Genomic DNA, 22548 nt, shown 5'->3' with positions numbered 1-22548 from the left:
TGCGATGGCCGAGGACGACTTTGTGTTTCCCGGCAATACTTACTCAGAGCGCTGCAGCAATCTGAGGAGGGAGGCGGCTTTGCGCTGAGCGCGGGGCGTCCCACCCGCAAGCAGGCGCCGGAGAGAAGGGAATAGGGCGGACGAACGGCGAAGCTCATAGCGCATGGCCGCGGCCCTTCCGCTGGCTTCGGAAAGATTTGAGGCTGCTAGCAATAGAGCCACCGCATGCTCCCTGGCTCGGTTCCCACCTTCAGAGAGTAATTGTACAAGGTCTGCTACCACTCGGCAAAGCCCGGCGCTGACAGCCGCCAGCCCCTCCGGCCTCCTGGCCAAAACAGCCAGCAAGGCCACCATCTCAGGCGCCACGCTGTCGCTCCCCTCGCTCGCTAGCACGTCAATCGCCGTCAGCACCGCCCCTTTCATTACCAGCAACTCGGCGTGCTCGGCATGCAAAGCCACGTTGAACAGCGTCGACGCCGCGTCCTTCTTGCCACGTACGCTTCCTTCCCGCAGCACCTGCAGCAGCCCCTCTACAGCCGCCGTCCTGGACCCTACCTCCTCCCTGGACTCCTTCGCCACACTCAGGCTAAACAGTGTCGCCGCCGCATTCTCCCGCGCGGCCAATGTACCGTTGCCGCCGCCACCTGCCAAAACCGCCACTATCATGTCCAGAGCCCCCTCTGTCTTCATTATTACATCCTTGTTCTTTTCATTGATAGATAGATTTAGAAGCGCCGTTATAGCGTTCTCCTTGGCCATTTCGTCTTCGGAATCCAGTAGCGCCGCCAAGAATGGCACAGCACCGGCCGCGGCCACGCAAGCTCTATTGTCCATCCCATCTTTAGCCATCAGCCTGAGCTCGTAGGCTGCTCGTCTTTGAACTTCCAGCGTCCCCTTGGACAGCTTCTCAACGAGAAACTCAGCAGTGAGTTTTGTAGCTTCCAGAGCAGCCTTAGTGCTCGGCAGCTCATCAACCCTATTGCCTTTCCTCTCATTGCTCTCCAGAACATACTCGTTCTCTATACACCACTGCATGATGAGGCGACGCAGGCTGCAGTTGGGTATGAGTGTGTTGTGGAGCAGCTTCGCACCAGTCTTGGGACATGTCGTGTGGCCCTCCTCTACCCATCTGGCAATGGCAGCTCTCTCGTAGGTTTGCCCACTCGCCACTGTGACTGGATCCACCATCAATTCAAGCGAAATCGGACAGCGGAAATCATCGGGAATAATCACAGCACTACCCTTGAAAAGATGCAGGGGGGAAGTGAGGTTGAGCTCTTGCAAGCACACACACACTCACAAAACCCTAATAGAGAACACACAAGGTGAGAGGCTGAAAATCTTCTTCTTCTCTACTCAACACTCAACACTCCATATACAAGATAAGAGTACAGACCATATAAAAGGTACTCAATCAAATACATACACGGGTTCTCTATAGTGTGAACACGACTAAATGAGCTGACGCTATAACTATGCCAGTCTCTAGAATGGCTGTCATACACAGCCTGTCATCCCACTGGCCGCATATCACCCAAGATCTCACCAACCATGCCAGTGGTGTAAGTGTGGGGCCTATCCCCCAGGCGGGTCATCAGTGGCCACCGCCTCACTAGACGAGCTCGATATCTCAACACTCCCCCTCGAGCTCAACTCCATCTCATGTACACCAAGCGAAGCCCTGAATCTGCGGAGCTTCTCTGTACCCAATGCTTTGGTGAAGATGTCAGCTACCTGATCCTCTGTGGTGCTGACATAAACAAGGTCAAGATCTCCTGCCAAGACCTTCTCTCTGACGAAGTGGTAGTGGACCTCTATATGCTTTGTGCGAGCATGAAAGACTGGGTTCCTGGCCAACTGTATACTACTAATGTTGTCACAGAAAATGACAACTTGTCTATCCACTGATAGACCCAAATCTGCAAGTAGCTTTCTCAACCAAGCTACCTCACATGCTGCCATAGCAGCTCCTCTGTACTCGGCCTCTGTACTCGATAGAGCAACCGTAGGCTGCTTCTTGCTGCTCCAAGTCACAGGAGCACTCCCCAAAGAAAACATGAATCCACTGGTAGATCTTCTATCTGAGATACTACCAGTCCAATCAGCAGTGTACCCATGTACACATATCTCTGTCCCAGTCTCATAGAATAGTCCACAATGCAAAGTAGACCTCACATACCTCAGTATGCATCTCACTGCATCCAAATGCGGTTTCCGTGGAACCTGCATAAACTGACTCACTAACCCAACAGCATAGTTCAAATCTGGTCTGGTGATCGTCATGTAAATCAAACTTCCTACTATGCGCCTATACATAGTAGGATCCTCCAAGATCTCTCCTGAATCTGTACTCAACTTGCCATTTTGATCTAATGGCACGGAAACAGGCTTACAGCCTGTCATACCATACTTGGACACAACATGTCCAAGCCATACTGTCTCTGCAGTAATCCAATACCATGTGGTGACCTAATCACCTCAATGCCCAAGAAATATCTGAGCTCCCCCAGATCCTTCATCTCGAACTTCTGTCTAAGCAAGATCTTTACATCAAAGATCTCTGCATCATGATCCCCCGTAATGATCAAGTCATCTACATAGATGACAACAAGCACAACCCCTCTATCACCATGTCTCACATACAGCGAGAAATCTGCATTGGCTACATGAAAGCCAATAGTGACAAGATATTCAAAAATCTTGTCAGACCATGCTCTTGGTGCTTGTTTTAAGCCATACAAGGCTTTCTTCAACCTGTAAACATGCTCGGGGTGACCCACATCCTCATATCCAGGTGGCTGCAACATATACACCTCTTCTTGCAAATCCCCATGCAAGAATGCATTCTTTACATCCATCTGATATAAAGACCATTGCTTTGACGCAGCCACTGCTATCACAACTCTCACCGTTGCCATCTTGGCAACTGGGCTGAAAGTTTTCTCATAATCAATCCCATATGTCTGCGCATATCCTTTGGCTACCAATCTAGCCTTATACCTATTTATGCTTCCATCACTGTTATGTTTAACTTTGTACACCCACTTGCATCCAATGGCTTTCTTGCCTTCAGGCAATTGCACTAAATCCCAAGTCTCATTTCCATATAGTGCATCCATCTCCTCGTCCATAGCTTTCTCCCAACACACATTTCCAATAGCCTCATCAATGCATGTGGGCTCAACAACCTGCACAACCTTTGCCATATATGCATAGTGATGTGCCACATAACCATCATAAGTAAACCTCTGCACAGGGTTCTTCACTCTACCTGATCTTCGCAGCTTTTCATTCATGGCTTCCATAGCCTTCTTTACACCAGGTGTTCTCATAGCTGGGATCCCAAGCTCCTCATCAAGGCTCATATCTGAGCCACTAGACTCTCCATCAACATGAGAATGCCCTGTAGAAATGTCAGGCATACCAAGGGGCTCAACCACTTTCTCTTTTCCTTTACGTGATGTACTAATCACATTTGCAGGACTGGTATTATGACGCAGCCTGCCACTCCATGGTCTATCAACAGACCCACTAGATGAGGACTCTCCTGGTCCACTCAAAGACTGTGATTGCTGACCTGCATTCTGTGCAACCACACTTCCACTCACATCAGCCCCGACAGCTTCTTTTTCAGCAGCATACCAGCTGCTCATCTCATCAAAGACAACATCCCTGCTTACCCTCAACTCACGTATAGCAGGGTTATAACACCTGTATCCCTTTTGCTCAAGGGAGTATCCAATAAACAACATTTTTCAGCTTTTGGATCCAGCTTAGTTCTCAGCTCATCTGGCACATGCACATATGCAATGCATCCAAAGACTTTCAGATGAGACAAATCTGGTTTTCTGCCAGTAAACCTCTCCTCTGGAGTTACATCATGTATGGCTGCAGTTGGAGTCCTGTTCATGATGTATACTGCTGTAGAAACAGCCTCAGCCCAATAGCAATGCGGCATATTCTTCTCTTCCATCAATGCTCACGCAATCTCAGCAATGTGCCTGTTTTTCCGCTCAGCAACTCCATTTTGCTGCGGAGTGTATCTGCATGTAAACTGTCTCCGAATACCATTCTTCTTCAGAAATTCAGAGAACTCATTGGAGAAGTACTCTCCCCCTCCATCTGACCTTAGGCACTTTACATATTTCTCTGTTTGCGTTTCAACCAAAACTCTGAAATTCTGAAAGTGAGTGAACACCTCACTCTTCTCCTTCATGAAATATACCCACACTTTCCTTGTGTGGTCATCAATGAAAGTCACATAATACCTGCAGCCTCCCATAGATATGGTCTTCGTAGGACCCCATACATCTGAATGCACAACATCTAGTGCATTTCTGCTCACATATCTATTACATGGAAACACATGCTTTGTTTGCTTCCCAAATTGGCATGCTTCACATATTTTCTGCATACCTTCCACTTTAAATTTTGGCAGCCCTGTCACAATTCCTTTTGTCTGCATAGACTTCAATCTCTGCACATTTACATGTCCAATCCTTTTATGCCAAATGTCTATGTCTACAACGATTCCTGAACCATTTGCAAACATCGTAGCACTCATTTCAGGCATGTCTACATTCAATGTAAACATTCTGCCCACTCTGTTGCCTTTTGCAACCAACCTGCACTTGTCTTTAAAGTCTTCAACATAACAACCATCAGGGTTAAACCGAACCTGCAAACCCTGCTCAATCATCTGGCCAACTGAAACCAGATTCTTTGTTATGTTCGGTACATGAAGCACATCTGCAAGGTACTTCACTTTGCCATCCTGCATAGACAATGGCACATCTCCAATGTGGGCAATTGGATGAGCAGTGTCATTCCTTGTTTCCACAAAACCTGGTCTTTCCGGGTTTTTCATCTCCTTGAACCACTCCCCATGACTCGTCATGTGGTTCGAAGCGCTTGAATCCACATACCATACATTATCTTTTTGTGCTGCATCAACATTTTCAGACATGGCATTCACGACATGCTGCATAACAAACAACCTTTCATTATCCTCATTATTTCTACTTGAGGATGCATAGTTGTTTTGCTGCACTTTTTCATTTTGCATGTCAGCTTGCTTCTTATAACATTCTGCCTGCACATGTCCAGGCTTACCATAATAATAGCATTCACGTGCATCATTATATTACCTTTGCCAGTTTCCACGGCCTCTTTGACTCCCCCTGCCTCTAAATTTACCTCTTCCACCTGCGTGTTGTTGTTGTTGTTGTTGATTCTAGGACCGTTGTTGTTGTTGCTGCTGTTGACCATAATTCTGATTACCTATTCGGCCACCTCCTTGACCGCGTCCACGGCCTCCTCTACCTCGTCCTCTTCCTGAACTCGTGTAGAAGGCCTATTGCTCTGAACTATTTTTGCTTTGTGAAGATTGTTGGTCTTCACCCAAGCTCTTCTCTTCGATAATCAGCATAGACACCAAATCTGTAAAGTTGGGAATGTTTTTTCGAGTCTGAATAGACGTCTTGAACGCCTTGTATTGTGGCCCGAGACCACGTAGACAGACCTCCACCTTATCATCATCATCTACTGACGCAGCAATAGATGCGAGGGATTCCACAATACCCTTTATCTTCAATGCATAGTCATTCACAGACATGCTCTTTTTCTCCAGTATGAAGTTCATTCTTCAACTGTATCTTACGTGCCTTGGTATTTGTTTCATAAAGCTTTACCAAGGTGTCCCACGCCTCCTTGGGGGACTTGGCATCCTGAATGTGCCTAATCACGGTGTCCTGTATACTAATGGAGAGCCAATACATAACCTTCCTGGCTCCTTGGTTCCAGTCCTTAAACTCTTTCACATCTGCAGGCAGTCGGATTTCCGGTATCTCCGGTGCCTCTTCATGCTCACCTTCTATGTAGTCCCAATAGCCTTTTCCCATCAGGAAATTTGTCAACCTGAACCTCCAAGCATGGAAGTTATTCTTATCCAGCTTCTCAGCCACAATCTGTGTTATCCCATCTGTGTTATCCCATCATTTGACATCTTGCCAAACACACAATTTTACCAGAACCTGCACTCTGGTTTTTCTGCACAAACTGCTGTATTTTCTGCACAGCGGTACTGTAGTACTCTCAAATGTCACAACCAGTGACTTCAATGTGCATACATACACCCAATGGCAACTGTAGACCAGTTTTCATCAGGTCTTAGTGTCTGCCCATGGACCTTCCACATGGGACCTTGTATCCATATCTTTTTCTAATATATTCCATCGTTTTAACTATTTAAAAAAAAAAAGAAAAGAAAGTGGCCTAGTAACCACCCGAGGTTAATGGTGGCCACCGTTCATGTCATAAAAAGCGACTTTTTTTTAAAATCAACTTCATTCAGAATTTTAGACAAAAAAATTATTATTAGAATCCCTAGAGCGTGGAGGCATAAAAAATGACTCTTCACTGGATCTACCTTCAATTTGAAGGCCATGAATTAGGTGGACCTTCAAAATATGTATGTTTTTGTGTTTATATGTTCAATTTGAAGGCCATGAACTAGGTGGACCTTCAAAATATATACGTTTGTGTAAAATTTAGAAAAAAAAATCAAAATAGTGGCATTTCGTGGCCTTCTTTTGCAACCCTAATTTCTAAGAGGCCTGATCTAGAAGGTTTGAATGGCTTTGATTCCCTTTGAAGGCTTTAAAGTTCACCACCACTGATTGTTGGGGGAGTTATCCTTATAACAATCCTTTTTACCATGGATTAAGAGGCAATTGGAATTTTGAACAACCTTTTTTTTCTCACTTTAATCCAGTATAACTACATCTTAAAAACTTTGAGGAGGTATTTTCGCATCAATTTGACAACACTTTTGAAAAGATTGAGCAAGTTTTCGGCTAACGTAAACCTATATTTTCTTGAACCCTAGTTTTTGTTATAATCTAACAAAGAAAGAATATGGAGACACATTCCAACTTGCATGAGCACATAATTTCAAAAAAATATTCAAATATATTATTTTACGCTTCGATGAAGCCAAGAAAGGCAAATGAAGACACATTCCAAGTTCAAATTATCACAAGCACCTACTTGCTTGTTCTATTCAAGGCATACATTATGAAGGTCAAAATGGGATTCTTTAATTGTCACGGACGGGGGTCGTTAGTGGGGGGGATCAGGGCCGTTCAATCAAGGGGCCTTATTTTTCAAAATTTTCAGCTCAAGCTGATGTGGGTGCATCAAATCTAAGCCCTTACGCCATCTAAGAAATTTTCAGCTCAAGCTGATGTGGGTGCATCAAATCTAAGCCCTTACGCCATCTAAGAAATTTTCTTTAACCATGAACATGACCTTTTTTAGCATCTAAGAAATTTTCTTTTTTCCTTTTGGTTTGGGCATTCAATAGGTTGAGGACAAAAACACTTAGCACCAACATAACTATAATTTTTAACAGAATAGTTAGGTGTTTAGCTTTAAAAATATATAAAATACTCACTTTTGACAAGTTTACCTCCTTCACAGGTTACCTTTGGTAACTTGTAACCTTTAGCTATAAAAATGTATAAAATACTCACTTTTGACAAGTTTACCTTCAAAGGTTACCCTAAGGCTTAGTAGGGACCTTAAGCCTAAATCAACTTACATTAATCATGTGGCCTTGCCAAGCTTGATTAATTAACATGCAAAAAACATGGGAGTGGATGATAATGATTTCCTACACATTCATAAATGGTTGCAAAAGTGAGAGTAACTAAAAAAGAGGTTCTTGAAAAGTCACAAAGCAATATTCCTTTAACTTTGTAAATTATGTTAGGAGATGTAGTTAAATTTAAACTACACTCTTGGTTCAAGATGTTGGTGGGTTAACCACTTTCACAAGTTTTAGGACTCTGTTTCAATAGTTAGTTATAAAAAAACCATAGCAAAAGAAAGATTAAAGGTTCAGTAAATAAGAAGGATTAAAGACTTTGAAAAAATTCACCACCACTTTGTCCTTGTAAATAAGAAGGATTAAAGATTTTGTAAAAAGGCACCAACACTTTGACCTTGTTAGGAAATGTAGCTAAATTTGAACTGGGACTCCTCTTTATTCAAAGAGGGTGACCCTTCATTTACATTTTACAAGGTCGATAAAAACAAAATTGTGCTTTTAGGACTTAGTCTTCCCTTAGTTTTTAGAAATAAGGATCATCTAGCATTACTACTTTGAACACATCAAAATAACCTTGCGAATCACATATTAAGTGATTGATGTGTATTTGAATTTTGTCGTAATTGGCCTCAATTCTATGTTAAAAAATGGAGTGGCATTATATTTCTTCGCATAGACTACTAGATGTTATTTCTTGATTTTATTTGGATCCATTGTAATGTAATTGAATGTAATTACTAAACCAATGCATACAAATTAAGAATTCAAGAATCCAAATCCTTATAAGTAAACTATAAGAATCAATGTACAAAATCAAAGAATTCTATAATACACCCCATATATAAGTATTTTTATATATACATGCATGTAGGTTGGTTAGGGCTCAATGTCACTATAGCACCATTTTATCATGAATAAGCAAGTTGAGCTACACACTAAACCTTTGTATTAATTGAACTTATTTTACACTACATGAGCTAGAATCCATGGAATAATAAACACATTGTTAATAAATATCATTTGATTTTTACATATGGTTTTTATTTTAATAAATACCAATATTAAGAAGTTACACACACACACACACACACAGATACACACACACACACACACACATACACACACACACACGCACAGAGGACTTCCTCTTAATCATAGAGACCTAAAAGGAAGGGAGAGGAGGAGTGTGCTTTTAGTATTTACTAATTCACACAAGGTTTGGGTTTACAACCTTCAAATTTGTGGGTTGTACTATAGGTTACACAACCCCCACTGCCATTTTCTTTTGATGCCCCCTCACCTTATTTATATTTTACACTTGACATTTTAATTAGATTAAGGGTTATTTATATTTGTACAAAGAAGGAAAAACATGTGATTCTTTTACTACTTATAAGGAAATAAATATAAGGTAGATAAGCTATGTGGCACTTGGAAATTAATTCTCTATGCTCTAAATATGCTGCATAGGTAACAACTAGCTTATGTTTCTAAGGCCCTGTTTATATAGCATAATCATCTTTGAGCAACTCAAATGAGCTCCAAGGCCAAAATTTTCTTGAACTTCAAAATTGAAGGCCTATAAAGTGCCTTTCTCTCTAAGTGAAACTCGTTACTTAAGAAAATTAACTTTGGGTGGCCTTCTACTAAAACCCAATTTATAAACTAAGCTTTCAAGCCCACTAAAGCCTTCATAATTTAGCACTACTAGGATCGATTAAAATTCAAATGGCGGAAATCGAAACGGTATACAACAATTTGAACATGCAAGCCTTCTAAAACAAAGTTAATGCAAGCCTTCTAAAACAAAGTTAATGCAAATGGCATCAATATTGCTCTACTTCTTTTTATCTTGTCACATCCTAGTCTATCACACATGAATGGGAGAGGGAATAATAATTTTATTTGAATACTAATGGTGATAGTGAAAAAATTTCTCGATGATACTTACTATATTTATGGAACATAAGAAAGCATATTAAGTCAACCTTGCTAAGCACAAGTAATAGTCATGTACCTATGCCTCTACTTTTGCTTTTAACTGTGATAACTTTTATAGTGAACTTGCTTAATTTGTACACCTACCACAAAAAATCATTTAGAAAATAACATTTCTCAGCTTTATTCATTTAAACAAAATTATTTCTTAAACATAACTTGAATGATGTTTGATGAGGCACTTGAAAAAAAGCACATAATTTAATATACTTTTTGAGATAATGTGTTATGTTTTGTTCATTATGTTTTGTACATAATTTAATATAACATTTGAGATCATGGGTTATGGGTTATTCATTATGATTTGTAATACTAAACTTTTACATAATAATGTGTTATGGGTTATTCATTATGATTTGTAATACTAAACTTTTACATAATAATGTGTTATGGGTTGTTCATTATGATTTGTTCTCTAAGTTATAAATAATATCAAGGGTGCTTCACAAAATACTTTTTTCTCTATGCTCTTCTTGAAAATTGTAAGAATGTACTTTTTTATCGATAAATTTTGTTCTTTGAGGCTCCTTATTTTAAAAGTTAGTCCTAATGTAATACATGACCCTAATTATAGTTAAATGTAGCAATATTTTGGTATATATATTTGTTTTAAACAAAGTAAATCACAACAATCTATAAAAATAAACCCCTAAAAATGATTTAACACTAGTTGAATATTTTAAAAAAATTAGCAAAACTTCAACTATTGCAATTGACGATATCACTTTTTTATATTAAGCTCCACTACACAAAAAGAGTTTTAAGTGATCAAGCTTTAGCATGTCACAAGATACTTTCATTATATGACTCATTCCCATGTGAAATCTTCTTTGAAACTATAATATTGTTGTTTATTATGGTGAATCAAGTTCTTACCCTCAATAGTCCATTCAATGGCACTTTTTAAATCTACCAAAATAGTATATATTTTTAGTTTTTAGTACATTTTAAATCATATTCATATAGAAACGTCTTGTTGGAATTTGAAAGAAAATGTATTGTACCAACTTTACATGTGTTAGAGTAGAGAAAAAGGTAGCACCACCACACACAGAGATGCAACAATCAACTTTACATATGTTGGTGTCATGGGACCCTTTAATCTTGTTGAAGAAAAAAATTAAAAATTCACAAAATAAATCAAAAATTAAAACAAATACTTTGAGTTAAATTGAAAATCAAATTACATAGCATAACATAAGGCAAGAGAAAGAATAACATCACCATCAATACAAGATTGGGTGCAATCTCCCCCCCCCACGTCTGTGGCTCTACTCCCACATGCGGTATTTAAATCATATCAATAAATTTAGCCCTTGGAGCCAAAAATAGCATAGCTTTTTCCAAAATTGGGTTTTTACAAAATTGAACCTTAGTTCAATGTGTTGAGAGAGGGAGAGAGACGAGACAAGAGACAACACATACGCTCCACAAGAATGAATCATATTAGTCACAAGTCATATATATATAGGCAAGACCTAGAGTGAGTTAGGGCTAGCTATATATAGCTCCAACATCCCCACTCAAATAAAGGTCTCCAGTTGTTCTCAAATAAAGGTCTCCAGTTGTTGCGAGTAAAAAAACCCTTGGGAGCTCAAGGGAAAAACCCGAGCTCCTACATATAAATGTACAATGCCAACTTAAAGTCCATGTGCAATGTGCTTCTATATACAAAGTACAAAGAATAAATGTGCATGATGTGAAGTAATGTGTGAAGTGTCCTAAAGTCTATAGGCTATGTACAAGTCTAGACGAAATTGCCATGATGTGAGATTTGCTAATCTCCAAAAAGAGAGGCCGTCTCACAACTCCAAGTTCTGATCGCAAAAGTGTAAACCGAGCTTCATGGAGTCCTTTGGTGAGAATGTCTGCAAATCATTTGATCAGTTGGATAATGTTCTACCATTTATTGCTCCTTTCCTTACTTCATGTCGAACATAGTGATAATGAAAGGAGAATGACCAATATCAGCAAGAAATTATCGAAGCCAAATCAATTCACGAGCTGCTAAAGATGCATCTACATATTCAGACTCTGTAGTAGAAACTGCAATACAGCGTTGTTTCTTGCTAGCCCAAGATACCAAACAGCCATTGATAAAAAAGCAATTACCACTGGTGGATCGCATGGATAAGTTAGAGCTTGCCCAATCAGCATTTGAATAACCCAAAAGATTAAGAGAAGTTGATGATATGTCTTCTTGACGGCGATATACAAGTCTCAAATGTGCAATGCCTTTCAAGTACTTCAAAACACGTTTAGCTTGAGACCAATGTCTTGTAGATGGAGAGGACAAGTATTGTCCTAACAGATTTGCCTGCAAACAGAATATCACGACGAGTGCTCATGCCCAAAAATTGAAGACAACCAACAAGATTAGCATAGGGTTGATTTAAAGCTAATGATTTAGCCTCAATATTTGCAGAAGTACTGCTAGTATAGCTTGCAAGACAAGGAGTGTTTGCCAAATGTGCAGTAGCCAATCCAAACTTTTGAACAATATCTTGGATAAACTTTGTTTGACACGAAGAAGCAAAATACCATTGTGAGACGATACCTCTGAACTTGAATACCAAGGCATGAATGGATGTCGCCAAGATCCACCATATCAAAGGACCTTTTTTATTTGTTGCATGAAAGATAGATTATTAGACACAAGTATAGTGTCATCAACATAAAGGGCCAATATCACAAAATGGTTATCCACATTGGGCTTGATATAAAGATTTGGATCAGAGAAGCAAGAAACAAAACCCTGAGATGTGAGAAATTGATGAATCTTGATGTACCATGATCATGAAGCTTGTTTTAGTCCATACAAAGCATGGTGGAGTTGGCATACAAGATGTTCCTTTCCGGGAATTGTAAATCCTTCAGGTTGCTCCATATATATTTCCTCCTATAAGTCTCCATTAAGAAAAGCCGTCTTAACATCCATTTGATGTATTTTCAAATCAAACTGAGTTGCAAAAGGTAGTAGTACTCGAATGCTTGTACTACAAACTACAGGTGGAAAAGTGTCATGTGATAGTCAATCCTTGCAATTTGTGAGTATCCCTTTGCAACTAAACGAGCTTTGAATTTATCAAAGGATCCATTTGCCTTTGTTTTAGTCTTGTAAACCCACTTACATTTGATAGGAGTACAATCAGAAGGTAGATTGGTAAGAACCCATGTACCTTTCGAGATCAAAGACTCATATTCAGTTTCCATGGCTTCCTTCCATTGTTCCTTTTGTGGAGAGGACATGGCTTCTGCATAAGTTGAAGGATCTTCACAAATAGCCAATACGTGATTAAAGATTTCAAGATCATCATATACATGATTTGCACCGTGCTCAAGTTCAATAGAAGATCAACATAGATGTCAAGATCTGTAGCAGTCTCCTTTGAAACCGTAGGATGAACATCAATAGACTTGTCTCCAATATCCATCAAAAGAGTGTTGTCATCATGCAAATCATTGTCCAAAAGTAGAAAAGGAAAAGAAGTGAGTAATGTTTTTGTATCATTAGCATCATCTATGGACCACGAACCTCCCGTCAATTGCTCATTGAATATAGCATCTCGACTAACAATTGCCTTTTGATAACTTGGATCATAAAACTTGTAACCCTTTGAGTTGTCAGAATAACCAATAAAAATAACCTTCAAACCTGAAGGTTCTAGCATGTGTCGTGTCACTTTCGGGACATGAATATAAGTAATACACCCAAAGACTTTGAAATGTGCAACAGAAGGAGTTTGGCCTGTCTAAGCTATGATTGGAACCTTACTAGAAGGTGCAGTAGTTGGAAGATGATTTTGAACAAAAATGGCTGTCAATACTGCTTCTGCCCAAAAAGAGCGAGATAATCCAGAATGAATAAGCATGCATCTGATTGCATTCAAAATTGTACGATTCTTTCGCTCTGCAACTCCATTCTGTTGGGGAGAATATGGAATGGTATACTCATGGTGGATGCCGTGGTTCCGCATAGAGTGGCCTTGCCCATGTCTTTCCTCATGTACATACATATTTTGGTCAGCTCACATCTTTGTTTGAGCTTGTATAGCTTGTATGCAACTACTTTACGCAATTTTGGTCATCGAGTATAAAAACCATTTTGGCTTTCCATACCATACTATGGTCTTTTGTCGGCTCATCTCGTCAGAGCTTGTAATATGGTCTTTGATATGTAAATTTCACATCTTGCAATATAATTTGGCCATTGTTTGCACCTACATACTTTGTAATATCAAAAACATTCTGGCACTCCAACTTTTTCAACAAATTCGCTTTGTTCTTCATATCAGAGTACAGTTGACTTTGGTACTCTATAAGTTTGGCATAATGGTGCATCTACAAGATTGTAGTTAGATGCACCATTATGCTAAAAAAAAACTTTATACCTGCACGCATCGAAATAAGCGTCGAAAGTTTCCTACATCCGTCGAAATAAGCGTCGAAAGTTTCCTACATCCATCGAAATAAGCGTCAAAAATTTCCTGTATTCGTTGAAATAATCGTCAAAATATGCGTCGAAATATGCATCGAAAATGCCGTCAAAATAAGAGTGAAAAAAATGATTATTTTGACCCGTATTTTGATGCATATATCGACGCATATTTCGGCGTTTCTATTTCGATGCTTATTTCCACGAGTATTTCAACGTTTTGGGATTTTTAAATTTGTTCTAAAGCGTCGAAAAAGGCATCGATAATGGCCCCGCCTCTTTTAGTGTCTCTTTGAATCATCCAAGGAAGTGGATTTACTCATAAGACTTTGAGACTACCGAACCAAGAAAGCAAGCTACAATGGATTATGTGTACATGATGTATTACACACTTCAAGTAATAAGATTCAGCTTTAACTCCCTTTCACTGGTTTCGCAGCTCAATTTTTTAACAGGCGTTTTAGCAGAAGGCCTTCAGAGGCATTTGCAGGTTAGACTCAACTTTGATTCCCGCTCAAAATGTCTTGATTACCAGAGTTGGCTGGATTGCCAAGGTTGATTTGTTTTTTCAGGAGAATACCTTACTCCATGAGGTTTTATTATCATGTCATAAATTCTTTATTCTTTTAAAAGATTGGAGTTAATGCTCAAGTGTTTGTCTCTGCTATGGCATGTTACATTTTTGGAATACATCAATGGGAGCTAGAGCAAGGTAGGGAATTTCAAACTCATGTTGCTAAATCTTGAGCATACCTCTTATGCATACACTCAAAAGAGGTACTTTCTTTGAAAAAATTCAAACTATTGTTTGTATTTCGTATATTAGATGTGGGCATTGATTTTAGGATATTTTTTATAGTGAGGCTTTGCAAATTGATCTGTCTTTAAGGAAATGAGGAAAATTTTGGAGTCCCTTGAAACAAAGGTTAAGAGTGTACAATGCCTTTGCGAAACTGCATGGTGAAAAAAATTCCTGGTTGAGATACTAGGCTACAGGTATTTTGATTGGTTTCTATACATTTTTTTCGCAAGCCCTGATCGCCAAACAACATGGGGTCAAAGGTATCTCGGTTCATTTGTGGTTTTGTGAAGTGGACATATAAGATTTTGAAACAACTAGTTGCCGGTTTCTTCTAGTGTAGAAATCAGCCCCTAGCCAACTCACAGGGAAACTCCACCAAAAAGAGCATAATTGAGTAGTCTTTGCAAGAGTTGGTGGAGTTCCCACCTTCCCACCCGTGACAAGGGTTTTCAAGCTCAAAATGAGACCATCTTGATTGCTTTTGAAAAACACATGCAAATTCTACCTTGTAGATGAAGCAACAGGTGTCAGGGATTTATTGGACAACTGCTGCACGTCCATTTTTTACGTACTGGCGACACTCAATTTGAGAAAATAAATGAAATATTGCTTTCCGTAGATGAAAATATTTCAGCATTTTGCATGAGAACTTTGCTGTAATCTAGTGTGCACACCCGTCGCACGTGTGAGGGTTTGAAACGCCATGGCCGAGCATGACTCTGTAATTCTCGACAATACTAACTGAGAGCACTGCAGCAATCTGAGGAGGGAGGCGGCTTTGCGCTGAGCGCGGGGCATTCCACCCGCAAGAAGGCACCCCAGAGAAGGGAATAGGGCGGACGAACGGCGAAGCTCATAGCGCAGGGCCGCAGCCCTTCCGTTGGCTTTGGAAAGATTGGAGGCTGCTAGCAATAGAGCCACCGCAGGCTGGGGATATATTTCATGCGCTCCCCCTTGTCGTGTAGCGGGGGAGTGCATGTTCAAAACAATTTCCACCTGGACCGCCGCTCAGCCGGGCTCACCTCTCCTGCCAGTCTCGTGCCAGCTCAGCAAGCTAGCCCAGCAGAACCAGCCCTCTCGCCACCTCAGCACCCACCATCCGTTCCTCCTCTGATGCTCCAGACCTGCCACGCCTACCTGTACACCTCTTTTATTTTAAAGAGGAAAAAAAAGCCCACAACTCATTAAAAAAATGCTTTTTTATCCGCCCAAAAAACAGCCTAAAACTAAAGAATAAAAAATTCAAAACTCTCTTGCCTCCCCTGCTCTCTCAAGCAGAGACCAAAAATGTATCAATGCTCTATCATATACACTCCAAACAGAGAAAACTCAAAAGCGTGCTTTCACATGCCCACATAGTCCCCGCAAATTAATGAATGCTCGCCAAGGTTATTGCGATTAACAAAATATTTAATAATACCCAATTAAGTCTCGTTCACATGCCCACATACACAATCGGCATAATACACAATCAATTGAGCCTCGTTCACATGCCCACATCATTCACAATCGGCATAATACACAATCGCCAAGGTGCTTTTTATAAGAAAGACTTTCCGATCAACATGCATCAATGTTATACATGGTTCAAAAAAGTTCATATCCATTAAAAGGAAGCTGCTTCAAAAAAAGCACTAACATAAGCATAATGAAGAACAAAATTAAGCCCAAGTGTTTCATGTCACTAGCTACAATGTTCACTCCGCATCCCCATCCAAAGCTTTGGCATCCAAAGTTGCTTACATAGAGCGTTTTTTAGTAGCTCTGGGTCGTGGAAAAGGAAGAGCACTATTTTCTATACATGCTTTTCTCCCAAGAGGATGCTCAATGAATGGTCTTGCTCGTTGTATAGAATTTCCAAAACCATCTTGTATAATTTCAAAATTCTCAGCATGATGCAATGCTCCATGCTCATCCCTTGCTTGCACCTCTTGCATTTGAAGCAATAACCTTTGCATTAAGGCATCAAAATGTGCTTGTAAGCTTGGTTTTTCTTCCACCATGTGTACAATGCGCTCATAGCAATCAAAAGCACTTAAAGACTCCAAGATATGAATTGTTGAAGAATTGACCTGAATTCACGATTGGAAACAATGACTCCCCTCTATCTCCCACCTCAATAATCAATCCAACTAGTTTTGCATTGCCTTGCATTTTAGATTGCATTCTTTTTTTTGCTAGCCAAACATTTGCCATCACTCAATGGTAGCTTCAAAGGCTCTATATCTGCACATATGTGATAGCATGGCAAGCCATTAAGTAGCTGTGTGCACAAAAACAGGCAAAACAAACACAATGGGCCACAATTTTTGATTTTGAAAACAAACACAATGGGCCACAATTTTTGATTTTGAAAATGAGCCCAAGGTAAGAGGCAGACTCTTGTATATTCAAGCCATTATTTCAAGTCCCCAACAAATTTTTTTATGATCACAAGGACGGGTTTAACTCTCTTGAGAGCGGGGGCCACGTACAACAAAAAATAGTAAATGTCAAAGACTTTTTTAAAAAACCTTTAGTTTTCTTACTTTTCAAAAACCTCCTTTTAGATTGTAAAGTTACACCCACAAAAACATCAGTCCTCCTTTTCTTCTCATAATCCTTCCATTCTTCACCTCTCATTCTCTCTTACAGGTGAGCATGCTAGCAAGAAGAGGATGACTAGGTACGAGTGAAGCAACCAACCTCTCTCTCTCTCTCTCTCTCTCTCTCTCTCTCTCTCTCTCTCTTATGAGAATGGATGTGATGTGAATCAGGATAGATGTGAATAGTGGGGCTGCATCTCTACTCATGAGTAGGTGGTATATATCCCAGCACTGTGCCTCCTCATATGCACACCTCTTACGGCATGTGAGGGTCCTCATCTGCCGGCTCGCTTGTCTCTGTGTAATGGTCCCCAGTGCTCTTTGGGCATGGAGGTGTCTATATAGCTCTCTGCACTCATCATCATACCACCGATTCTTGGGCATGCTCCCAGATCTATCTGTGCATGCAATGTGTGTATGATGGGGGAAGCTGCGGGTGGCGGCCGTATGTAGTAGAGATGACAGCTTGGTGGTGAGTGTGTCTAGAGGTGACAGGGGATCCATCTGGAGTAGCCCATCATATACATGATGCTCATATATGTCTGCAAGTCATGGGTGAAGTAGAAAGCTGTATGCAATGCATGTGTGGGCTGTGTGGGTGCTGGTGTGGAGCTCGCCAGTGACAGTAAGAGAGAGAGAGAGAGAGAGAGAGAGAGAGAGAGAGAGAGAGAGAGAGAGAGAGATACTTAAGGGTCCCTAATGACATAGAGAGTTTCTAATATTTGATAGGTGTTATTGATCAACACCTTAAATGGACATCGAAACAACATTAAGTAGGAGAACCTATTGATTAAGATTAGGAGATACAAGCATACTTCATTTAAAGTTTGTGTAATATGTGTTTACACAAGTTGGGCCTTGATATAGTTATATGTATATCATTTGCATCATGCACTTTAGACAATAGAGCCAAGCACGTGATAGAAGCACATTAAAGTCTCATCATAATGTTAGAGCTATAGCCAATTAACATCTAAGATGTACATCTAAACAACATCCAAGCAAGAATGATAGATTAGAATTTGGAAGTACATAAATTAGGCTTCTTGATTTAGATTTTGTCTTATATCTACATACACAAGGACTGATGTTTTTGTGGGTGTAACTTTACAATCTAAAAGGAGGTTTTTGAAAAGTAAGAAAACTAAAGGTTTTTAAAAAAAGTCTTTGACATTTACTATTTTTTGTTGTATGTGGCCCCCGCTCTCAAGAGAGTTAAACCTGTCCTTGTGATCATAAAAAAATTTGTTGGGGACTTGAAATAATGGCTTGAATGTACAGGAGTCTGCCTCTTACCTTGGGCTCATTTTCAAAATCAAAAATTGTGGCCCATTGTGTTTGTTTTGCCTGTTTTTGTGCACGCAGCTACTTAATGGCTTGCCATGCTATCACATATGTGCAGATATAGAGCCTTTGAAGCTACCATTGAGTGATGGCAAATGTTTGGCTAGCAAAAAAAAGAATGCAATCTAAAATGCAAGGCAATGCAAAACTAGTTGGATTGATTATTGAGGTGGGAGATAGAGGGGAGTCATTGTTTCCAATCGTGAGCTGGCACAAGACTGGCAGGAGAGGTGAGCCCGGCTGAGCGGCGGTCCAGGTGGAAATTGTTCAAAACATGCACTCCCCCGCTACACGACAAGGGGGAGCGCATGAAATATATCCCCGGACCCCAGCCGAAGCTACAAAGCTCACGGCTGAGTTTCTCGTTGAGAAGCTGTCTAAGGGGACGCTGGAAGTTCAAAGACAAGCTGCCTACGAGCTCAGGCTGATGGCTAAAGATGGGATGGACAATAGAGCTTGCGTGGCCGCGGCCGGTGCTGTGCCATTCTTGGCGGCGCTACTGGATTCCGATGATGAAATGGCCAAGGAAAACGCTATAACGGCGCTTCTAAATCTGTCTATCAATGAAAAGAACAAGGATGTAATAATGAAGACAGAGGGGGCGCTGGACATGATCGTGGCGGTTCTGGCAGGTGGCGGCGGCAACGGTACGTCATTGGCCGCGCGGGAGAATGCGGCGGCGACACTGTTTAGCCTGAGTGTGGCGAAGGAGTACAGGGAGGAGGTAGGGTCCAGGACGGCGGCTGTAGAGGGGCTGCTGCAGGTGCTGCGGGAAGGAAGCGTACGTGGCAAGAAGGACGCGGCGTCGACGCTGTTCAACGTGCCTTTGCATGCCGAGCACGCCGAGTTGCTGGTAATGAAAGGGGCCTTGCTGACGGCGATTGACGTGCTAGCGAGCGAGGGGAGCGACAGCGTGGCGCCTGAGATGGTGGCCTTGCTGGCGGTTTTGGCCAGGAGGCCGGAGGGGCTGGCGGCTGTCAGCGCCGGGCTTGTTGGCCGAGTGGTAGCAGAGCTTGTACAATTACTCTCTGAAGGTGGGAACCGAGCCAGGGAGCATGCGGTGGCTCTATTGCTAGCAGCCTCCAATCTTTCCGAAGCCAGCGGAAGGGCCGCGGCCCTGCGCTATGAGCTTCGCCGTTCGTCCGCCCTATTCCCTTCTCTCCGGCGCCTTCTTGCGGGTGGAACGCCCCGCGCTCAGCGCAAAGCCGCCTCCCTCCTCAGATTGCTGCAGCGCTCTGAGTAAGTATTGCCGGGAAACACAAAGTCGTCCTCGGCCATGGCATCCGCTCTCACACGTGCGACGGGTGTGCACACTAGATTACAGCAAAGTTCTCATGCAAAATGCTGAAATATTTTTAAAAAAATGGCTGCTTATATTAAGAGTTAGAAAGAGACAGGTTACAACATGTTGAGAACTTTAATGAGACCAATGTCCATGCACATGACATACAGTTTCGCAGGCCTGAGCTTGCCTTTGACTTTATTGAGAAGTTTCTTTAGTTGTGTAACCAGCTTTCCCCTCTTTGTGTGAGTGTGACTTTCAAAAAGCATAGAGTACTTTGATGAGCAACACATCCTTGGAGATGACGGCCTCTCTCATCTTCCACAGTTCCTGAATTTGATGTGTTATCTGGTCCACTTGCTTTCCTTTAGCTTTTTCCTGCAGTCGATGAAGCTTGGTGTCTAGGTCTTTCAACCGTCTGTGTATGTATCTTTCACCTGCATGTATCAAGTTCTCTTTCGGCCTGAAACTATTAGTAGGGATAGTATTAAAAATGGAATCAAGTCTATCACGAGCACCATAACAGTTCAGTTCTCAAGACAGCCCATAGTTCCAAGGTGCAACCGATGCCTTCTCCAAGTAACAAGTTTTTCCAGCCAAGGGTGTAACCATTCCATAGTTGAATGCACTTGGCCAATGGCTCGAAACATTTCTTTGCAATAGGGCAGTGCATGAAAATATGCAGGTCATCCTTCACCTCCTTGCATCTGTAGCACTTCCCATCCCCTATGTTAAGTCTGAAGACTTTAAACTGGGTCCAAATAGCTCTGAACATGACCAACCAAGCAAGGCACACTTTTTTTGGTTCCACATAATTATTCCATAGCTTATCAAACAGAAAATACCATTGTGATCGGTCCAGAAGGATTCCCCATCTCTTGTTTAGAGTGCAATGGATAGGATCAGTCCTCTGTTTGGGGGGAATAGGGAGAAATTTTCTGCCATCTGGTAAGTTTCTCTTCCACCTTGTTTAGCACCCACATCCATCTCTACTTAAGGATGACCTTGAATCCCATGGGAATGCCCAATAATCTGAAAATTACTCCCTCTTCCAGGACTTTACAGCCAGCTTGAATCAGCCAGTCAGGAGGCTTGTCAATAAGGGTCCTGAAAAGATGCAGGGGAGAAGAGAGCTTGAGCTCTTGCAAGCACACACACACTCACAAAACCCTAAAAGAGAACCCACAAGGTGAGAGACTGAAAATCTTCTTCTTCTTCACACAACACTTAACACACCATATACAAAGATAAGAGTACACACAATATGAAAAGGTACTTAACCAAATACATACTAGAGTACTCTATAGTGTGAACCCTACTAAATGAGCTGGCGATATAACTATGCCAGTCTCAAGAATGGCTGTCACACAGCTTATCATCCCACTGGCCGCATATCATCCATGATCTTACCAACCATGCCAATGGTGTAAGTGTGGGGCCTATCCCCCAAGCGGGTCATCAGTGTCCACCGTCTCACTAGATGAGCTCGATATCTTAACACTCCCCCTCGAGCTCAACTCCATCTCATGTACACCAAGCGAAGCCCTGAATCTGCGGAGCTTCTCTGTACCCAATGCTTTGGTGAAGATGTCAACGACCTGATCCTGTTTGCTAACATAAACAAGGTCAACGTCACCTACCAAAACCTTCTCTCTGACAAAATGGTAGTGAACTTCTATATGCTTCATGCGAGCATGAAAAACTGGGTTCCGGGCCAACTGTATACTGCTAATGTTTTCACAGAAAATGACAACTTGTCTATCCACTAATAGACCCAAATCTGCAAGTAGCTTTCTCAACCAAGATACCTTACATGCTGCCATAGCAGCACCTCTGTACTCGGTCTCTGTGTACTGGACCGTAGGCTGCTTCTTGCTGCTCCAAGTCACAGTAGCACTCCCCAAAGAAAACATGAAGCCACTAGCAGATCTTCTATCTGAGATACTACCAGCCCAATCAGAATCTGTGTATCCATGTACACATATCTCTGTCCCAGTTTCATAAAATAGTCCACAATGCAAAGTAGACCTCACATACCTCAGTATAATGCATCTCAATGCATCCAAATGTGGCTTCCGAGGAACCTGCATAAACTGACTCACCAGCCCAACAGCATAGCTCAAATCTGGCCTGGTGACTATGCGCCTATACATAGTAGGATCCTCTAAAATCTCTCTTGAATCTGCACTCAACTTGCCATTCTGATCCAATAGCACTGAGATAGGCTTACAGCCTGTCATACCATACTTGGACAACATGTCCAAGCCATATTGTCTCTGTATAGTAGGGATTTAATATTCACGTGATCACAAGATTTTTGTGATAATAACACATGTGAACAAGTTATTCACATGTTCTCATGTTACCGTTCACAAAATAACAGGTCACTTGCCATATTGTCTCTGTATAGCAGGGATTTAATATTCACGTGATCACAAGATTTTTGTGATAATAACACATGTGAACAAGTTATTCACATGTTCTCATGTTACC

General features: G+C 41.3%; 1 protein-coding gene and 1 pseudogene across 1 annotated transcript; one reads left to right on the top strand and one right to left on the bottom strand.

The window, feature by feature from the left end:
• The window catches only part of LOC147634067 (U-box domain-containing protein 1-like), a 34916-nt pseudogene extending 14888 nt beyond the window's left edge, over window positions 1–20028 (top strand).
• LOC147634068 (U-box domain-containing protein 1-like) lies at window positions 40–15822 on the bottom strand. The gene is made up of 2 exons (XM_086804594.1): window positions 15519–15822; window positions 40–1277 (listed from the first exon to the last, which is right to left on the bottom strand). The coding sequence occupies exons 1-2, from the start codon at window positions 15820–15822 to the stop codon at window positions 40–42; spliced, it is 1542 nt and encodes a 513-aa protein (XP_086660720.1).
• Window positions 20029–22548: the final 2520 nt, after the last annotated feature.

This window comes from Cibotium barometz, chromosome 11 (assembly GCF_041138505.1).
Source record: "Cibotium barometz isolate CiBa-2024 chromosome 11, ASM4113850v1, whole genome shotgun sequence".
Lineage (NCBI taxonomy): Eukaryota > Viridiplantae > Streptophyta > Polypodiopsida > Cyatheales > Cibotiaceae > Cibotium > Cibotium barometz.
Note: the sequence above shows the minus strand (reverse complement) of the source record. Positions and strands in the feature narration are given on the sequence as shown.

Coding starts and splice junctions, on each gene's coding strand:
- LOC147634068 (XM_086804594.1), bottom strand. CDS start 15,822: ATGCACTCCCCCGCTACACGACAAGGGGGAGCGCATGAAATATATCCC. Junction 1,278..15,518: donor AACCCTCACACGTGCGACGG/GTGTGCACACTA, acceptor TGTGCTTGCAAG/AGCTCAACCTCACTTCCCCC.